This window comes from Cebus imitator, unplaced genomic scaffold (assembly GCF_001604975.1).
Source record: "Cebus imitator isolate Cc_AM_T3 unplaced genomic scaffold, Cebus_imitator-1.0 Scaffold139, whole genome shotgun sequence".
In the NCBI taxonomy this organism is placed as follows: domain Eukaryota; kingdom Metazoa; phylum Chordata; class Mammalia; order Primates; family Cebidae; genus Cebus; species Cebus imitator.
The window spans coordinates 560,278-578,883 of NW_016107454.1; the positions used below are offsets into that span (position 1 = coordinate 560,278).

The 18,606-nt window shown below is 49.2% G+C and overlaps 1 protein-coding gene across 3 annotated transcripts in view; it reads left to right on the top strand.

The window, feature by feature from the left end:
• TRAPPC12 (trafficking protein particle complex 12) overlaps nucleotides 1–18,606 on the top strand; it is a 95,232-nt gene that overhangs the window by 31,873 nt on the left and 44,753 nt on the right. For all 3 annotated transcript variants that reach the window (XM_017541971.1, XM_017541972.1, XM_017541976.1), the window contains exons 4-5: nucleotides 11,228–11,341; nucleotides 13,918–14,056. In XM_017541971.1, the coding sequence (XP_017397460.1) occupies nucleotides 11,228–11,341; nucleotides 13,918–14,056 (253 nt within the window). The remainder of the gene's footprint in view (nucleotides 1–11,227; nucleotides 11,342–13,917; nucleotides 14,057–18,606) is intronic.

Sequence of the window (18,606 nt, forward strand, 5' to 3'; positions counted from 1 at the left end):
GTCTGCCTGAGTTTAATTCACAAAACTCTTTTTTCCTGCATTCACAAATAGCAAGTTTCTGTATCAAAAAGAAAAGAAACATTGAAAAACATTGCTTATATAACCACTGTTCTTTTACATTTTAGTATATGTGTATATACATATGTGTGTGTATCTATACCATACATAGTGTGCATGTATGAAGATGAATGGATATACATATTTGCATATATGCTGTGCACGAAATTCATATGCTTCTATCGGTTTGTGTCTTTTTTTTTTTTTTTTTTGAGATGGAGTCTCTCTCTGTCACCCAGGCTGGAGTGCAGTGGTGCGATCTCAGCTCACTGCAACCTCTGCCTCCCGGGTTCAAGTGATTCTCCTGCCACATCCTCCTGAGTAGCTGGGATTACAGGCATGTGCCACCATGCCTGCTAATTTTTGTATTTTTAGTAGACACAGGGTTTCACTATGTTGGTCAGGCTAGTCTCGAACTCCTGACCTCATGATCCACCCATCTCGGCCTCTCAAAGTGCTGGGACTACAGGTGTGAGCCACTGCATCCGGCCCCAGTTTGTATCTTTTTATTATTTATTATATATTTAGCATTTCTCCATATTAAAGGGTGTTTTAAAACATTTTAATAGCCACATAATCTGAAGTTGTCATAAATAATCTTAAGATGAACTCTCTTGTACAGACTTCTACATATGTGATTATTTCTTTAGGATAAATCTTTGGAGGAGAATCACGAGGCCGAAGAGCATGGCCCCTTTGGAGGCTGTTGATAAATACTGCTCACTGCCGTTCAGAGGGCGGCTCCAGATCATGCTTTCCGCAGCACCTGAGTGTGCTTGCTGTAGTGTCTCCTTGCTTACTCTGACTTGTATCTTTTTAAAAATTTTTTAATTTCTAATTTTTTAGGCTAACGATGGCATTTGCTTTTTAATATTTTTTACTAGTGAAGATCAACTCACTAGTAAGTTATAATTTGCATTTCTTTGATTACTAGTGTGGTTAAGCATTATTTTATTCTCGTGCTATCTTCTTGTAGTACTTTGAACTTACTATCTGTTCCACAATTGTTTGTGCATGCCAAGTGCCATACGAAGGAAAGGCTTTTAGAAATTAAAAAGCAATGCATTGAATGAGGCCACTGCCCCAAAGGAGCCAAAGGAGAGACAGGAATGAAGAGGAGGAAGGGTTCACCATGAGCAGGAAAAGCTCCGCTGAGATCAGGTTTGAGGTTGGCTTGAAGGCTGCTCATCTTACAGTGAGCAAGTGCAGGTGAGCTCTGACTGGAGGGGAGGTGGGAGAGGTGGCGTGGCGTGAGGGCTCAGTGACACAGGGCAGCCAGCTGCACCTTCATCCAGAACGGTTCACTGTCATCTGCAACTCCAGGGTGGGCAGCTGAAGACTGGGCCGTCATCTGTTCTAAATCATTGATGGAATTGTGTCTCCCACGGCCTGTGCTGTTTGGACCTGGTCTAAACTTACAACCTTGATGAAATTAGGAATGCCTTTCACACAAAGGAAGCCAAATAAGCTGATAAGTACCACCTGAAAAGGCACCACATAGCCATGGGCATTGGACACAAACAGGAGTTGTATTACCACGAAAGTAAGGAAAATCGCCATGTGCAGAATTCTGTTCATTTGTTACGCAAAATAAATGGTAGTCTTTGCTACCAAAGACCCTTCCAGAAGAAAACAGCTGAACACTTTTAGTGCAAAGGGACAACTTCAGGTTACTGGTAGAATTTTAGTATTTACAGTTTCTCCTCTTAACTCTTCATAACTGTTGTTCACAGAAATGGGCAGTTTCCTTTGTCTAACCAGTGCATACCTTCTTGATCTAGGACTCTGGTTTTTCTGTAGCTTTTTGTACTGCTTTCATTTGTAATAGACAAAAACTTGACTCCTTGGACTCAAGGAAATATGATCTTGGTTTCTTTTATCTTGGGACAGCTGGTCATTGTAGTGGCAAAGGATTGTCTCATTATCTTCATTAACCGTTGTCATCCCAGAGACCCTTGATTAAGAGCTTTTAGATAAAACATGAGCAGGGTGTCGTTCGGTCCGCTCAGTAGCACCAGCAGCGCTGTTGAGTGGCGTTCTGTTAGTGATCAGTTTTATATTTTCTGAAAAGGTAACACATGTTCAAATATCAAATTAACAAATAATGTGTACTTTTGTGTGATTAGATATCATGCAGCCATTATAAATCATGTCCCAAGAAAATTTTTGAAGATATAAGGAAGTTTTGAGTGAAGGATACAAAACAGTATATGTTTAAAAAAAAAAAAAGGGTCGGGCGCGGTGGCTCACGCCTGTAATCCCAGCACTTTGGGAGACCGAGGCGGGAGGATCACGAAGTCAAGAGGTCGAGACCATCCTGGTTAACATGGTGAAACCCCGTCTCTACTAAAACTACAAAAAATTAGCTGGGCATGGTGGCGCGTGCCTGTAATCCCAGCTACTCAGGAGGCTGAGGCAGGAGAATTGCCTAAACCCAGGAGGCGGAGGTTGCGGTGAGCCGAGATCGCGCCATTGCACTCCAACCTGGGTGACAAGAGCGAAACTCCGTCTCAAAAAAAAAAAAAAAAGAAAGGATACATATGAGAATACTGTATGATTGTCCACAGTTGATTTTGTTTTTTCACTTCATACTTGGCTGCTTTGTACTATTCCACAAGTTGCACAGAGGTGAGACAGTAGATGGGGTGTTCGCTAACTCTGTTTAAGCAGCTAACCTGCCTGACAGAACTGTGTGTGTTTCAAAGGTGTGTGTGTGCGGAATCATCTCACCAGCACCCGCCGCCTTGGCCGACTGTTTCTGCCGTACCCTCTCAGTCAGCTTACGGTAGTACCCATCAGCGCTGGCCAGAACCCAGCGCTTCTGCCTCCTGCATAGTTCACATGAACGTTCGCCTCCTCTGCCTGCGCCTCCCCTCCTGTGCTAATTCAGGCCCTTGTTTCTTTGTGCCTTGTTTGCTAAGCTAGCTCAGTGTCCTTTTTATTCACATAATACCCCCCAAAGAATTAGAAAACTAGGTGCCCCCTCACACATTTTTAAGCCATCTAAAATGTTTTATCATAAATGTAAGTGGCTTCAAAGGATATAATTAATTTTTAGCACATAGTATGTTGCATGTGTGATTTAATTATATTTCCATCAGCACGTAGGACTGCAGATTCAGCTCATTCCGTTTTGGGAAATGTGACCCACTTGGCAGCCGGTGCACATCGTAACCAGTCACTCAAACCAGGCACGTGCGATCTCAGAAGAAATCTCACTTCGTCGTGTGATCCAGATCAGCACGGCAGTGGGGTCCTGGCAGCAGTCACTCCACTCTAGATTGAGTTAGAATTGGTTCTCTCCCCGCAAAGCCCCCTGGGTTCTTGTCCTCCCCACCTGCCTGCCACTCCGGGGTCTGCCACTCTAGGGTCTGGCCTGTAGCTCCAGCTCCAGCTCAGCCTCACCCCCCATGCCCCTGACCCCATCCTCCAGCTGTCCCGGCTCTGCAGTGCCCTGAACGTGCTCCGCGTGTGTTGGCCCATTTCCTCCTGAATCATCAGGCGTCGGTGGCAGCAGTGTCCCCACAGGGCTGTCAGGCATGTCCATGCTGTGCCACGTGTGCCCTCTGCCCCACGAGGGATGCCGCTCCCTTCATTCACGTGCATTGCTCTTGTTCATTGTGCGAGACTCTCCGCCCCCGTGCCACCGATCTTGGTGTCTCCCATACTGGGTGTCCGTGTTTCATGAACACATGTGCATGTGTGTGTTTAATATGTAGATAACGTATGCTTGGCCCTTCATGTCTCAGGTTCCGCATCCATGGATTCTACCACCCACAGGTGAGAAACGCACTGAAGTGTGCACAGCAAGCTTTCAACCGTGGTTGGTTGAATCCACGTGTGTGGAACCTGCAGATATGGGGGATCAGCCTAGGACTTGAGCAGTCATGGATTTGGTATCCCGGGGGTCCTGGACCTGGTCCCTGGCAGATAGAGGGTCTGCTGCGTGTGTTTATGCATCTGTGTGTACGTACAGACAGTCCCCAACTTATGTGGTTTGACTTAAGGTTTTTCAACTTTATGATGGGGTGAAAGCGCTCCCAATTCAGTGGGAACTGTGCTGTGAGCACCCACACGGCCATTCTGTTTCTCAGTCTCAGCGAATTCAAGAAACCACATGAAGTGTTCAGCGCTTTGTAAAGTTGGCCTTGCGTTTTCTGATTTTCCCAACTGTAGGCTAATGTTAGTGTTGTGAGCGTGTTTAAGGTAGGCTAGACTAGGCTGTGCCGTGACATTCAGTAGGTTAGGTGCATTCACTTATTTTCTTTTTCTTTTCTTTTTTTTTTTTTTTTTTGAGACAGAGTTTCACTCTGTTGCCCAGGCTAGAGTGCAATGGTGCGATCTTAACTCACTATCACCTCTGTCTCCCAGGTTCAAGTGATTCTGCTGCCTCAGCCTTCTGAGTAGCTGGGATTACAGGCGCTCACCACCACACCCAGCTAAGTTTTGTATTTTTGGTGGAGCTGGGGTTTCCCCATGTTGGTCAGGCTGGTCTCGAACTCCTGACCTTAGATGATCCACCAGGCTCGGCCTCCCAAAGTGCTGGGATTACAGGTGTGAGCCACCACACCCGGCCTGCATTCACTTATTTTCAACTCACGGTATTTCTAACTCACAGTGGGTGTGGATGGAGCATCTGCGTCTGTCTTGACATGCTGCTTTGTAGCCGTTTGTTCTGTGTGACTGCCCTTCAACCACATTCATCTTTGGACTCCTGTTGCCTGACTAGGGCATAGCTCCTCGTAGGTGCTTAGAAAATGCTTCTTAAGTGAAGGAGTGACTGAGTGCTTCTGTGTCTCACAGGCATTCGCGCCGTGACTGCCATAGGTAGGTTTCTTTATTCCTTTCCCCGAAACATCAGGGGCATTCTGCGAGCGTTCCTGTGTCCGTAGGCAGCAGTCCTGTCCTTGGAAGCTGAGAGCAGAAGCACAGCAGCCCCCCAGGCCGCTTCCTGGGCGCACTCCCCTGCCCGTTCCCTGTGCCCTCCTGGGCGGCTTTCCTAGACTACAGGGCAGATGCTCTGTGGAACTTGCTCCCGCTCCTCTCCGGAGAGCCTTCCTCCCTCCCTCGCTGGGCCTCCACTCCCGGCACGTGCTCCCCCAAACCCACATCTCCAGTGTCTTCTGTCCTCAGCTGCAGCCTGCCATCTGCACATTTACCAGGCACTTTCACATAACTGCTCCACCATCTTATGTCATTGTTTTTTTTATCTTCCGTAATTTTATAAAGCCCAGCTCATCTGCCTGCTGCATCTCCATGTCCGCCTGCCCAGGGTGGGTAGAGACATGTTCGCACCACCCTCAGATGTCAGCATTGGTGTTTCACTGGTTAGTTTGTGTCTGGGTCTCTCAGCCTTTAAGGAGCAGCCCCGGCGCCCTCTCCTCTGCCGCCCTCTGCTCTCCTGCCGGGCCGGCGATGCAGCGCCTGACCGGTTATGGTCTTTAGACTGCCCCAGTCGGTCTGTACACTGCAGCTAGATTCATTTTCCAAACATTTTATTTCAAAATGCATTTCTGTTTAGAAGCACCCAGCTGCCCCCTCTTGCCTGGAACTGGCATCTCACCTTTGTGACCTGATGTCGGAAGCTTGCCCTGGCTTCTGGGACCTGAACTCTTCACTGGCCTTGTGTCCCCTGAGCCTAGCACAGTGCCTGGCCCACAGCAGGTGGTCAGTAAGTGGCTACTGAGTGAAAAGATGAGGAAATGCAGATTCCACCAACTTTACTCATCACCTTGTTTGTTATCCTTTCCATGAGAATTAAAACCTCAAGTTTCTCATTTTTGAAAATGGCCATCGGCCAGGTGCAGTGGCTCATGCCTGTAATCCCAGCACTTTGGGAGGCCAAGATGGGCAGATCACCGGAGGTCAGGAATTCGAGACTAGCCTGGCCAGCATGACAAAACCCCATCTCTACTAAAAATACAAAAATTATTTTTATTTAGCCAGGCATGATGGCAGGTGCCTGTAGTCCCAGCTATTCGGGAGGCTGAGAGAGGAGAATTGCTTGAACCCAGGAGGCGGAACTTGCAGTGAGCCGAGATTGCCATTGCATTCCAGCCTGAGTGACAGAGACTCTGTCCCAAAAAAAAAAAAATTGTCATAGCGGCAGGCACAGTGGCTCACGCCTGTAATTCCAGCACTCTGGGAGGCCGAGGTGAGTAGATCACTTCAGCCCAGAAGTTCAGGACAAGCCTGGGTAACATGGGAAACCCTGTCTCTACAAAAAATACAAAAATTAGCTGGGCATGGTGACACACGCCGCCTGTAGTCCCACTACTCGGAGGCTGAGGGGAGAGGATCACTTGAGCCCAGGAAGTCAAACTGTGATCACACCACTGCACTCCAACCTGGATGACAGAGCGAGACCCTGTCTCAAAAGAAAAGTCATCATAATGCCTACTTTGTAATGTTATTATGACCAAGAATAACAGCCCGTGCACTTGCGGGGACTTACAGTCCACAAGTCCAGGAGGGAAGGTGTTCGTGGAGAGGTTACGGAAGTGCTATGCCAAGGAGCCCAGGTGGGGAAGACGGCGTTCCTGAGCACTCACCATGCTCCCAGTGTGGTTCTGAGTACTTCGCCCATGTTAACCGTGAATCCTCACGAGAATCACCAAGAACTACTAATACCTCAAGCCTGCCACCCCTCCCCTTCCTCCTCACTTTTAACGATGAGTGGCTTTCCCCCAGCTTAGGATCAAAAACAGAATTCTGGTAGCACCTCATAGCCCTGGTCCTGGACACACACCTGCCGAGGTCAGTGGCAGACTGTCCTCCCCGCAGATGGCCCTTGGCCCTCGTGCCCTCATGCCAGGAACCTGGAGCCAGGGGTCATCCTTCCTTCCTCATGTGTGATCAGCCTTTCTCCAGCTGCAGCCTCCCCATCTGTGTTTCACACACTCAGGTGCTTGGCTCAACACAGACACTGTCTCACCTTCTGCGCGGCCACCTGCCTCTCCTCCCGACAGCCTGGTAGTGCTGACCTCCCTAGAGTCCCTGTGGCTGCCCGTCTCTCTGCTTCCCTCTCCTCAGTTTCCACAGTTTTTTTTTTTTTTTAAGACAGGGTCTCACTCTGACAGTGGGCTGGAGTGTAGTGTCATGATTTCAGGTCACTGCAACCTCAGCCTCCGGGCTCAGACGATCCTCCCACTGCAGCCTCCCAAGTAGCTGGGACTACAGACGCGTGCCACTAAACACAGCTGATTTTTATTCCGTAGAGATGGGGTTTCACCACATTGCTCTTCTCAAGTTCCTGAGCCCAAGCAATCTGCCTTGACTCGGCCTCCCAATGTGCTAGGATTATAGGCATGAGCCACAGTGCCCGGCCTTTCCACAAATCTTACTTTCATCTGACTCCAGTCAGCTCTTAGCAAAGCTGCTAATAGCTTTGCATGGAACCTGGCAGGCGTTGAGTTCCCCTGCAGCTGCCTCCTGGAGACGTGTGCTCGCTGACCCTCTGGACGAATACTCGTCTGCTTCTGCCGCTCTGCACCAGCGATATAAGTAATGACTAATTCACCGTCATCAGCCATGAAAGAACGAAACGGAAAGCACGTGGCAAATCCCAGCCCACTGTTCCGTTGTCACAGCATTGCAGTACACGTAAAGCTCCTGTCGCTGCAGAGGCATCTCCGCTCCTGTGCCTTGTCCTCGGGTGCCAGTCACAAGCCACTCGCAGGCTGAAGTCACCCACAGTCCTCCTTGAAGTCGGAAGAAATAAACTACTGACCCACGAGGGCCTGGGATCAGACCTGGGATCCACAAGCATCCTCTGTCAAAGGCCACAAAGTGAACCTTGTGGACTTCCTGGCCATACGGCACCTGCGGCAGCTGCTCAGCTCTGCTGTGGATGCCCAGCTCTTCCACGGTAGCACAAAACCTTCCCGCCATGCACATGCGCAGGAGGCTGCACTCTGGGCTCCTGTGAGCTCTGCTTGCCAACTCAGGCAGTGAGTGCGGGGGCGGGGCGCCCACAGGATGTACACAGACTGCCAGCACCAGACCTGGCTGCTGGAACGTCCTCCTGAGAGCTTCGCTCACATCTACACAGGCGCTCTAAGTTCACCCCATCAGTGCAGGGAGACTGGTGCCTTCAAATGTGGCGATGACGCGACACTGCTGTGGCCGATGCTCTTGGCAGCCTGCAAAGGCCAGCACTCCCGACCCTCCTCTGCCTCACCTCCCTCGTGCCAGCCCGTCCTCGCCTGCTTCCCCAACCTCGCCTAATCCTCACCTGCTCGGCACCCCGTCCACGGCCTCCCTCTGGTCCCCTGGTCCTCACTGCATCCCCTCGGCCCTGCACCTGCACTCTGCCCCTGGGCCACCGAGCCTGCTCTTGCCAGGCTTTGCACACACTCTGTCTTCTTCTAGGGTCTCTGCCCCTCCTTGTCTCCCTGCTTAACTCCTGCCTGTCCTCACTGTAGGTCATGCCCTGATGGAAGAGGGCCTCAGCCCCTAGCAGGAAAGGCCAGAGCCTCAGGCCTAGGGAACCGGGAAGGGCGCAGTTGTTAGTTGCCCCTGGATACAGGCTCTGCCGAGATGCGTATATAGAACTGGTTCAGACTTGGCACGATGTCTTTCCCTCTCACTCTTTCACATTTGCAATTCAAAAAGAATATACATAGCCATTTGTATTATATAAAGTGATTATTGCATTGAATTTAGACTAGAGAAGGCATTTGGAGATCGTCTTAGAAAATTATCTTAACCAATCTAAAAATATTTCTGAACTGTCAACCAGAACACAGAAATCCTGTGTTATGTGACATTCTTCGCTGTAGTGTGCACAGTTGTGGGGAGTGTGGCACCAGTTTGATCTTCACCGTCCACCCGTGGTTCTCCAACTTGGGCTAGTGGCCACGCACCGGCTAGTGAAGAAAGCCACAGACGCCACTGCAGGTGTGGGGCTGCTTTAGCAGCTGCAAAGCCAACTGCACCATGTATGTGCTGGTCTTATTTCCAAAAAAAAGCTACAAGATACATTTTAAGAAACCTCATTTGGGTTGCCCTGCTAATATTTGCAGATGGCTGGTCCGTGCCATGGAGGCGGGCACTCACAGTGAGGCTATGGCAGGTACAGGGAAATGAGAAACTGAGAGAGACGGTGGCACGCCCACCTGGCAGTGAGACGCATGCCAGTCAGAGAGGCTGAAAACCACACTGACAACACCCAGTGCTGGGGTGTGCCAGCCCCACGAGCCCTCACTGCGGGGGGAAGGCAGGATGGTGCGGCCACTTAGGAAGGCAGCATGGCGGCTTCCTGCAGCACTAAACAGACTCTCACGTACAGCCCAGCAGTCTGGTTACTGCATTAGGCTCCTGGATATTTCTGCCAGTCATGCTGAATGCGCATATCCGCACAAGAATCTACACAAAGATGTTGATAGCAGTTTTATCCATAGTTGCCAAAAACTAGACAAAACCAAGAGGTCCTTCCGTAGGTCAGTGGATAAACGAACTGGTAATCTGGACAGTAGAATGTTCAGCATTTTAAAAGAAAGACGAACTCTCAAGCCCTAAGAAGACCTGGAGGAGCTGAGATGTCTGCGGCCTGGAGACAGCTGGTGGCTTGTGGCAGGTCACACGGCTAGCTGTCATAGAGCCTGACCTGTCTGGTGCTCTGGGCCCTGCCCCAGTTCCTTGCCTCACACACATGGTTTCACTAGGCACGCACACACCAACTCTGGATTTATGTAGGGACAGTTTGGGAATTTGTAGCAGCATTGTCCACATTTTTAATGTCTGCCTCGTGCCCGGCTCTGTGCTCAGCACTTCTGTAGATCTTATCCAATGGTCACATCTTTGAGGTGGGACAGATGACCCCCGCTCTGTAAACGCAGCCATCACTGAGCCTGCAGTGTGAGTGACTGAGCCTGCAGTGTGAGTGTCAGAGCCCCGGAAGACACAGCCCCCCTCCTGCCTGCGGCACAGCCCCCACTGCAGCTGGAATTCAGAGCGAGTCCTTAGCTCCCGCCTGGGGACGCCAAATAAAGGAGAGCAGAGCAACTTTAGGGCAAAGCTGAGCTCATTTCCCTCCCAGGCGTTTCATGAGCAGGGCCCGAGTTTCCTGTGTCCTGGCGTGGAGTGCAGGAGGTGCAGAGAGGGCGAGGCACCTGTGTGAGTTAGTGTGCAGAAGTGTGTGGCAGGCCCGACCACACGTTTTTAAAATACACAAACTCTTAAACTTCTTGTCAGAGAAGCGCTTGGCATGCATACAAAATCATTGAGTGAATTCTTGAGAAACGTATTGTTTGTCTGCCTCCCTCACTGGATCATACCACTAATGAGTGCAAGGACACAGCGTTCATTCACTAACCTCCCCACCAGCCTTGTGGCCTCTGCCAGGCAGGAATTGCTTAAAGCTTATTTACTGACTGGCCGCAGAAACGAGGACATCTACAGGGTTCGAAGACAGTGCCTGTTACATTGAGAAGACAGTGAGCATCTACTTTTAGCTTCCTAAAAGGTTTAACCATTCTGATCTTATTTTCCCATTCGTTTGCCTAATGGCCCTCCCTTCTCTGTTGCATAAGGGCAGAGATAAACACAAGTCTACAGGAATCCGCCAGTTTGTCGGTAGTAGCCCGCCTTCCCGTGGTAGAAGCATAATGTTTACTGGTGGGAAAGTCCGCTGTGCGTTCGTTGCCACTTGGGCCTGGAACATGTTGTGTTCACATAGTTCATTGATTGTTTCCATATTGATAAATTAGAATTATGAACATATAGAGCCCCTTAGAGTCACATGCAGATCTTACAGATACAAATAAATATATCCAACACAGCATCAAATTTATTGATCTTAAATTGACAGAAATCACAAGATAATCTTGCTAACAAGGAAAGCAGTCACGTAGATTGAGAGATGAGGGGAGCTTTCCAATAAGAAGCCCCTCCCAACGTTCTCTCAGTTGTTAAATTTTCATGCTTTTATTATTTGATCAGCTTGAACTGTGTCTCACGCTTGGCTCTCTCATTGCCTAATTACACATGCAACGTTGACAAATGGCATTCCCTCCATGCCGCCAGCACACGGACCTTGTCGTGGTTACTAATAGCTGGCTGGGACTGCCTGCAGCAAGGTGAGCGGCTGTGTCCAGTGGCCGTGCATTCAGGTCTGCATTCTCCCATGCCTTGCGTGTGTGTTTGTTCACATGTCTGCCCTGTCTTGCAGAGCTGCAGAAACTGGAGGGCGGCAGTGGACCTGTGCGGACGCCTCCTCACCGCCCATGGCCAGGGCTACGGCAAGAGCGGGCTGCCCACCAGCCACACGACAGACTCACTGCAGGTTAGGACACCTTTCAGGTTCTGTTGCTTAATCTGGCTCATCACAGTGTGGGGACATGGACAGGACCATGGCCTTTCATGCCAATAACAGAAAGTATATTTCCATATCCTGCTTCTTTCTCTCCTAAGTCTACTGTATATGCCATACTTGGGCACTGGAATTCTCACTGTGCACTGTCAGGACGCCTGTGTGCGCCCCAGAAGCACACTGACAGGTGCTCACACTCAGTCTCATGGTGGGACCAGCATGGCTTTGGGTCAGCAGGTGAGTTCGCCTCATGACTGGCAGCAGCAGCTGGCCGAAGCGGGACTCTGGGGCGCGTCTGAGCCTGTGGGAAATGGTACAGGAGCAGCTGGTTCTGTACACCCCAAGGACAGAGGTCCATGTGCCGTGGCTTGGCTCCTCTTGGTATAATATCACTTGCTCTGAAATTTAAAAAAAAAAAAAAAAAATGGAATGCACAAAATAGATTTATGAACAAAAGGAAACTCATCTGATAAGAAGGAACAGCCGCAAATGTTGATCAAGTCTTACCTTTCCCTGGGGAGTTTTTAACCGCTATTCTGGCTTACATGAGAATCCTCCAGGGCTGAACCAATCATCAGGTCCTTCAGAACTGTGAGGAGCTTTTGAAAGGAGCAGCTCTGGGGAGCCCTGACAGCTTAGCTATTTTCAGCAGGCTCCTTCTCCTTCTCCCTCTTCCCCAAGAGCTGACAAGAAGAGCCGCGCTAGCTTTAAACACACTTTCCCCCATCACCTGTCCATCCATTGGTTTGCTAAACCCTAGACTGTTTTTCTAGCATTTCTCCCAGCACCGCCTGCAGCTCAAGCTCTCACTGCAGTGTTGCTTCAGCCTCCTAGAGGAGCTTACTTCAGATTTCTGTATGCACATTCATTCCGTAAACTACCTCCAAAAAAGTCTTAAATCACAGTTTTGATCATTTCACTTTCCTGCCCAAAAACTATGCCCGGCACAGTGGCACGTGACTGAAGTCCCAGCCACTGGGGAGACCGAGGTGGGAGGGTTGCTTGGGCCCAGAGTTCCAGGCTGTGGCGCACTTCGTTGGTCAAGTGTCGGCACTGACCCAACCCCAATATGATGACCTCCCAGGAGCCAGGGACCACTGGGCTGCCTAAGGAGGGAGAACCAGCCTCCTTACACATGGCATCTGAAAATGCTGAAGTCCCAGAAGCAGAGTAGATGATGGTTGCTGGGGCTGGGGGTAGGGGGGAGGGCAGGCGAGGTCTACATTAGGAGCCAGTCTGAAACGGAGCTAGTCAAGAGCTGGATGGCTTCCCATTGCCTCCCATGCGAAATCTCATCTTCTCATGTTGTGTGCAGACCCTCAGACCATGACGAGATATGTATACACTGTGGAATGGCTAAATCACATGCGCTGTCTCACATGCTGTATGTGTAGCAATTTTTAGTATACAGTACAGCGTTTGTAACTATGGTCACCATGTCTACAGTGGATCTCTTGAGCTTATTCCTCCTGTCTCACTGAATTTTGTTTCCTTTAACTAACATCTCTCAAACCTCCCTTGCCTGCCCCCCTCCCCACCCCAGCCCCGGCCCCTGCCATCTACTCTGCCTCTGTGAGTTCACCGTTTTCAGATTCCACGTGTAAGTGGGATCACGCGGTGTTTGTCTTTCTGTGCCTGGCTTGTCTCCTCTAACGTCACGTCCCCCAAGCCTGTCTACGTCACCAACGACGGGACTTCCTCCGTGAAAGCTGAGTGCGATTCCATTGTGTGGCGTGCCTCATTCCTTTATCCATCCGTCCTCAGCAGACACTTGGTGCAATTCATTCTTCTCATCAGTAAAGTCAGATCAAATTAGGTCATTTCTGAGGAACCCCTTTTAATCTACTAAAAATCTCTGGCTCTGCAGCTCTGTAATGCAAATTCCCCCCATTTCCTGAATGCACCCCAGATGCTGTCAGAGCACACTGTGCCCTCAGACGTTGCCTTCTGTCTACTCTGTGCCTTTGTCCTGACCTTCCCTGAACCACCAGACCCTTCCGTAGCCTGTGGCCATTTGAAATTCCACAGCCCTGAGAGCTGCCTTCAAAGGCAGCCAGCCAGCCAGCCCTGCGCTTCCCTCCTTCCTGCTCCCATTCTCCCCTGCCCCGCCCCCAGCTAGGTGGCACATTCCTTTGGTGCCTTTTCATCTTCGTGACATAGCACAGTGCTTTGCACGCACACCTGCTCAGTAAGCACTGTTTACTTATTGAGTAAACAATTATGTAAAATCATTCACATTGTTATTAAGCTCAATAGTAATTTTTTTTTTAGAGACAGGGTCTCACTATGTGCCCAGGCTGGACTTGAACTCCAGGCTCAAGTGATCCTCCCACCTCAGCCTCCTGAGTAGCTGGAACTGCAGCATGAGCCAGCCTCAAGAATAATTTTTTAAACACAATTGTGTAAATATGCAAAGATAGAAAGTTAGGTTAGCCCTTATTTTAATATTTGAGAAATTAACCTCTAACACCAACATCATAAGGAATAGGAATTTATTAACTAGATATATGTAGATAACCTCTTATTTCTGTTGTGTTTTGTGTTTTTAGCTTTGGTTTGTGAGGCTGGCGCTGCTAGTGAAGTTGGGCCTCTTCCAGAATGCTGAAATGGAATTTGAACCCTTTGGAAACCTTGATCAGCCAGATCTTTATTACGAGTACTACCCGCACGTGTACCCTGGGCGCAGGGGTAAGGCCATGGTGTTTCATGTTTGTACGTTTGTATGTGTTTCGCTCTGGTTTGCTTTGGTGTATACATAATTTGGTGGCCGCAGTTTTCCGTATTTATCCAGTCTTCAAAAAGCACTTAAGTACCTAGCAAAAAGCTTTGTGGGAGGGAATCCTCCCACTCAGATTTACGGATGCCCTGACCTGGAGGCGCTCCGTGGTGCGTCCGTTTGTACATGCAGCAGCCATGTGTCCCGCACCTGCTCTGTCAAGGCAGCACGATTTGGTGCAGGGGCCGGGTGGTCGACTCCCAGGCTGCGGCTCCGCAGGGAAGAGCCATCCCATACCAGGCCTGATGCGCAGAGACGCAGCGCAGTGAAGCCAAACGCGTCCAGCCATGTGGCGCACGCCCTGACATTTCCCATTTGTCTATTCTGATGTAATTCATTTTAAAAATCTGCTTGTGGCTCATCCTTTGGGTCACAGTCACGACCATTGTTTGGAAAACACTGAGCCATTCTAGGAGGGTGACGAGAAAGAAACAGTTGGGAAGGGAGAGGGTGGGTCACGGAGAGCCGTCTGCAGCGCTGTAGCGTTGTGCAATGCGTGTCTCTCAGTGGAGAACCTTGCAAATATGTTTGAAACCTCTCATGTGTTCCTCTTAAACAGAAAACAGTCCTGGCAGGTATCTCGTGAGGGCAGTGTAAGCAGCTGTTGAAAGCCCAGGCCCTACTGTCAGGCATCCCCAGTTACATCCTGGTTCTGCCATTGACTGTAGCCTTGGGGGCATGATGTGACATCTCTGTGTCCCAGCATCCTTATTGGTAAAACAGAGATGACAGTCCTCCTTGCTTCCTGGGGTGTCACAAAGATTAAATGATGTCATGTGGAAGCTGATTAGAATGGTGGCTGCTATCTAGAACCAGCTGTATTTGCTGGTTTTCTTACTCTCTTCCGGATTGATCAGTGGCGGGAAAGTCTCGTGCCGCCGCGTGCTGCAGGCTCGGTTCAGCATTCGTTGGCTGTGGCAGTGAGCTACAGAGGATGGTCCTGGTTGTCAGGAAACGCAGAGCCAGATTGGAGCTAGAAAGTCTTTAAAACCAGCAACACAGGAGATGCAAAGACCTGATTAATAATAAAATAATAATTCCTATAGAAGTCTCAGGAAGTTTCAATACACATTCTATTTAACTTGGTCGATACTAGTAGGTAAGCAGATGAACTAAAAAGGCTGGAAGGAAAAACAAATCTTTCCACTTCTTGGTGTGTTTTTTCCTTAAAACTCCACTCTGTTTCTTTGGAGGGGTACAGGAGCGCCAGCTTTCTCTATTCTCAGAACTCCACCCTGCCTCTGGGGAGGGTACAGGAAGGAATGCAGACACCAGCTTTCTTTATTCTCTGTGCTCTGTCCTTTATCATCTTTACCTCTCTCCAAGTAGGGAATTGGTCCGTATTACTCTGAGTTATCCCGGAAGTGATAGAGATTTTTATCATTTCTTAGTATAAAGTGTTTTTGGCCTTTAGTCTTACTGGTATTAAAATTGTTTCTTCCTCTGACCAAGGGAATTTGCCCCTTGTAGAAAAGAAAAAATGGAAAGGGTAAGTTTTAGCACCTAACATAGGGCATACGTCAGAGAGATTGTCTTGTTGGGGCTGGCTTGATTTCATGGAAGTGAACTGACCAAGCGAGGGAGCCACAGAGTCAGGAAGGACCAGTAACACTGCTGTCACTCCTGGCCTTAGGACTCCGTGTCATCCAGGGACACAGACTCCAGGCCTTAATGTGTGATGCTTCCTGCCCACCCACCGGCCTGTCCAGTCCCGCTAGCCTTCCACGACCAGGAGGAACAGGCGAAAGCCAGGGCCGTATGAGCGTGCGTGTCAGGAGCCCTGTCTGCCATGGCGTGGAGGAAGTGGGGCCAGGTGGGTCTCGGGAACTTGCTGAAGGGCTCTCGCTGGCGTTGCTGGCCAAGCAGGCCTTCTGTCCCCAGGAGTCTGGCTTTTGCTGCCATGAGTTGGATCAAGATGTCTTTACTTCTTGCCTGAAGTATTTCTTCTCCCACGCTCCAGCCAGGAAGCTGCCTGGAAGTCCTGAGCTCTGTCCCCAAGGAGCAGAGTTTTATCCATCCTCTCTCCCCAGCACGAAGCCTCATCTACATCCTCCCAGTGTTTCATCCAGTCCACACGTGGGTGGTTCCCACATCCACTCGTGAGCTTGGAGAGGTACAGCCATTGCTCGTTATTCAAGGGTACTTTTCCATCTTGTAAATTAGTTGGGCTCCTGATTCTGTCATGTCCCTTTCTTGTCTCCACTTCGTTGCCTTTTGAGGGTCATCCTTTCCATGTAAGACCAAATTTCCAGTCCAAAAAGAGTGGGGAGCCTGTCACTTGATAGGTTGTGAAGAAAAGATGGAACAGTTCAAGGCATTGTTAATTGGGGAAGTTTAGAAGTGTTTCTATCTAATCAGTTATGCCTGGTGGCCATCATGGTCAAGAAACGGCGGCTTTCGTATTCTTATAAGGATCAGCTTTGTTTTCCCCCAGCCTAAATAAAACCATTTCTTCCCCCTCAGCCTGACTCTAGGCCAAGCATCTCCTCCGACCCCGCCCTTCCCACATCGTTCATAGTCCTGGGAAGGGGCTGGACCCAGGTCTGTGGGACTCTGCACAGGCCTCAGCCTGGGACTTCACAGCTGATTTTTTAGGCATTTTTTCTTCTGCTAACAGAAATCTCAGGGCCTTGAACACACAGGCCTTAATTGAAACCACAGATACCCTGAAGTGCAGACCTGTGCCAAGCTCTGGTTCCATTTCCTACTGAGGGCCCTGTGAATTATAGATTCAAAATGACTATTGTTACCTCACCTGCTTCTGACTTTATGACAGGTGGTTAAGAATGATTGGGACTGAAAGGCAGATGTTTCCTACAGTGAGTGACCAAATAAAAACCTCCAGCTTGGCTGGGTGTGGTGGCTAATGCCTGTAATCCCAGCACTTTGGGAGGCCGTAGTGGGCAGATCACTTGAGGCCAGATGTTTGAGACCAACCTGGCCAGCATGGTGAAACCCCATCTCTACTAATAACAAAAAATTAGCCGGGCATGGTGGTGCACACCCGTAATACCAGCTACGTGGGAGGCTGAGGCCTGAGAATCTCTTGAACCCAGGAGGCGGAGGTTGTAGTGAGCCAAGATTGCACCACTGCACTCCAGCCTGGGCGACAGAGCAAGACTCTGTCTCACAAGAGAAAAGCTCCGCCTCCCATTGGTCTCTAACCTTTACCTTTAGTCATTCGGGATGCCCAGCCTCGCCTTGTGTGTCCTGTTTTACAATGTCCTAAAGACTCTGTGGCCCTGTTTACCCATCTCTAAGGAGAGGATTTTAATGGAAATGACACTGAATTTCCTTTAAGATAAAGAATAAAAATCCATGGGTTCAGGTAGAGAACTACCATCATCTTTCCTTCTCACTTTGAGGACATGTTTTCCTAAGGATGTGCAGTTGAGCCTGGAAAACATGCTTTGATTCTGCCTGAAATTAAATTGCATTGGAAAATGGATAAAGAGAAGATAGCAGCTATGCATCATTAAGCAGCTAATTTAAATTATGAAATAGACATAAATCATATATATTTTAGCGAAAGTATTAACATTCCATTCTCAAAAATATGCTGGATGTTTACTCATTTTTCTGCCCATTTTGTAGTGTAACAAAACATAAATGTAAGATTTTGATTCATTCACTTCATTTTAGCTTGCAATATATAAGCAAACCAAGTTGTTAAAATGTGCTTTAAAAGGATGCTATAATGATAGGAACAACTTTTATGAATGAGCTTTAATATATTTCATGTAAATATCAGGTGTAATTTTTGCCCATTCAGAATATTCATAACAAAACATGTAATGAATCATGTGTAAAAATCATGAAGGTTTTTTTAAAAAAATTCAACCAAGAAAGGAACAGTATTATGGTTGATGAGTTTATATGTCATTTCTAGCAATTTCAGCCACCTCCAAAGCTCACGCCATTTCTGACCCTGGCACTGTCTTTCACTTGGTTGTTTGGACGCTCCTTCCTGTGCACAGGAAGACTGCCGAGGACGATGGGCAGGGGCTGAACCAGCCCCACGCCCCTAGAGCTGAGGTCTGGACGGCTCTGGGTGGGACCCCCAAAGCCACAAGAAGCCAGGTAGCACTGCTGCTTACCTGAGAGTCCTCTCTTTATTTCCTTCCTTGCTCCTCAATCCCCACCCCCTTTTCCTGTTCCTCTTCCACTGCATTCATTGTTTCTTCCCCTCTCAGACCCCACATCCATCCCGAGCACCCAGGGCCCAGCTCCATACCTCCCTAGCTCCATCCCTCCCTAGCTCCATCCCTCCCTACCTCCATCCCTCCCTAGCTTCATCCCTCCCTACCTCCATCCCTCCCTAGCTCCATCCTTCCCTAGCTCCATCCCTCCCTACCTCCATCCCTCCCTAGCTTCATCCTTCCCTAGCTCCATCCCTCTCTAGCTCCATCCCTCCCTAGCTTCCTCCCTCCCTAGCTTCCTCCCTCCCTAGCTTCATCCCTCC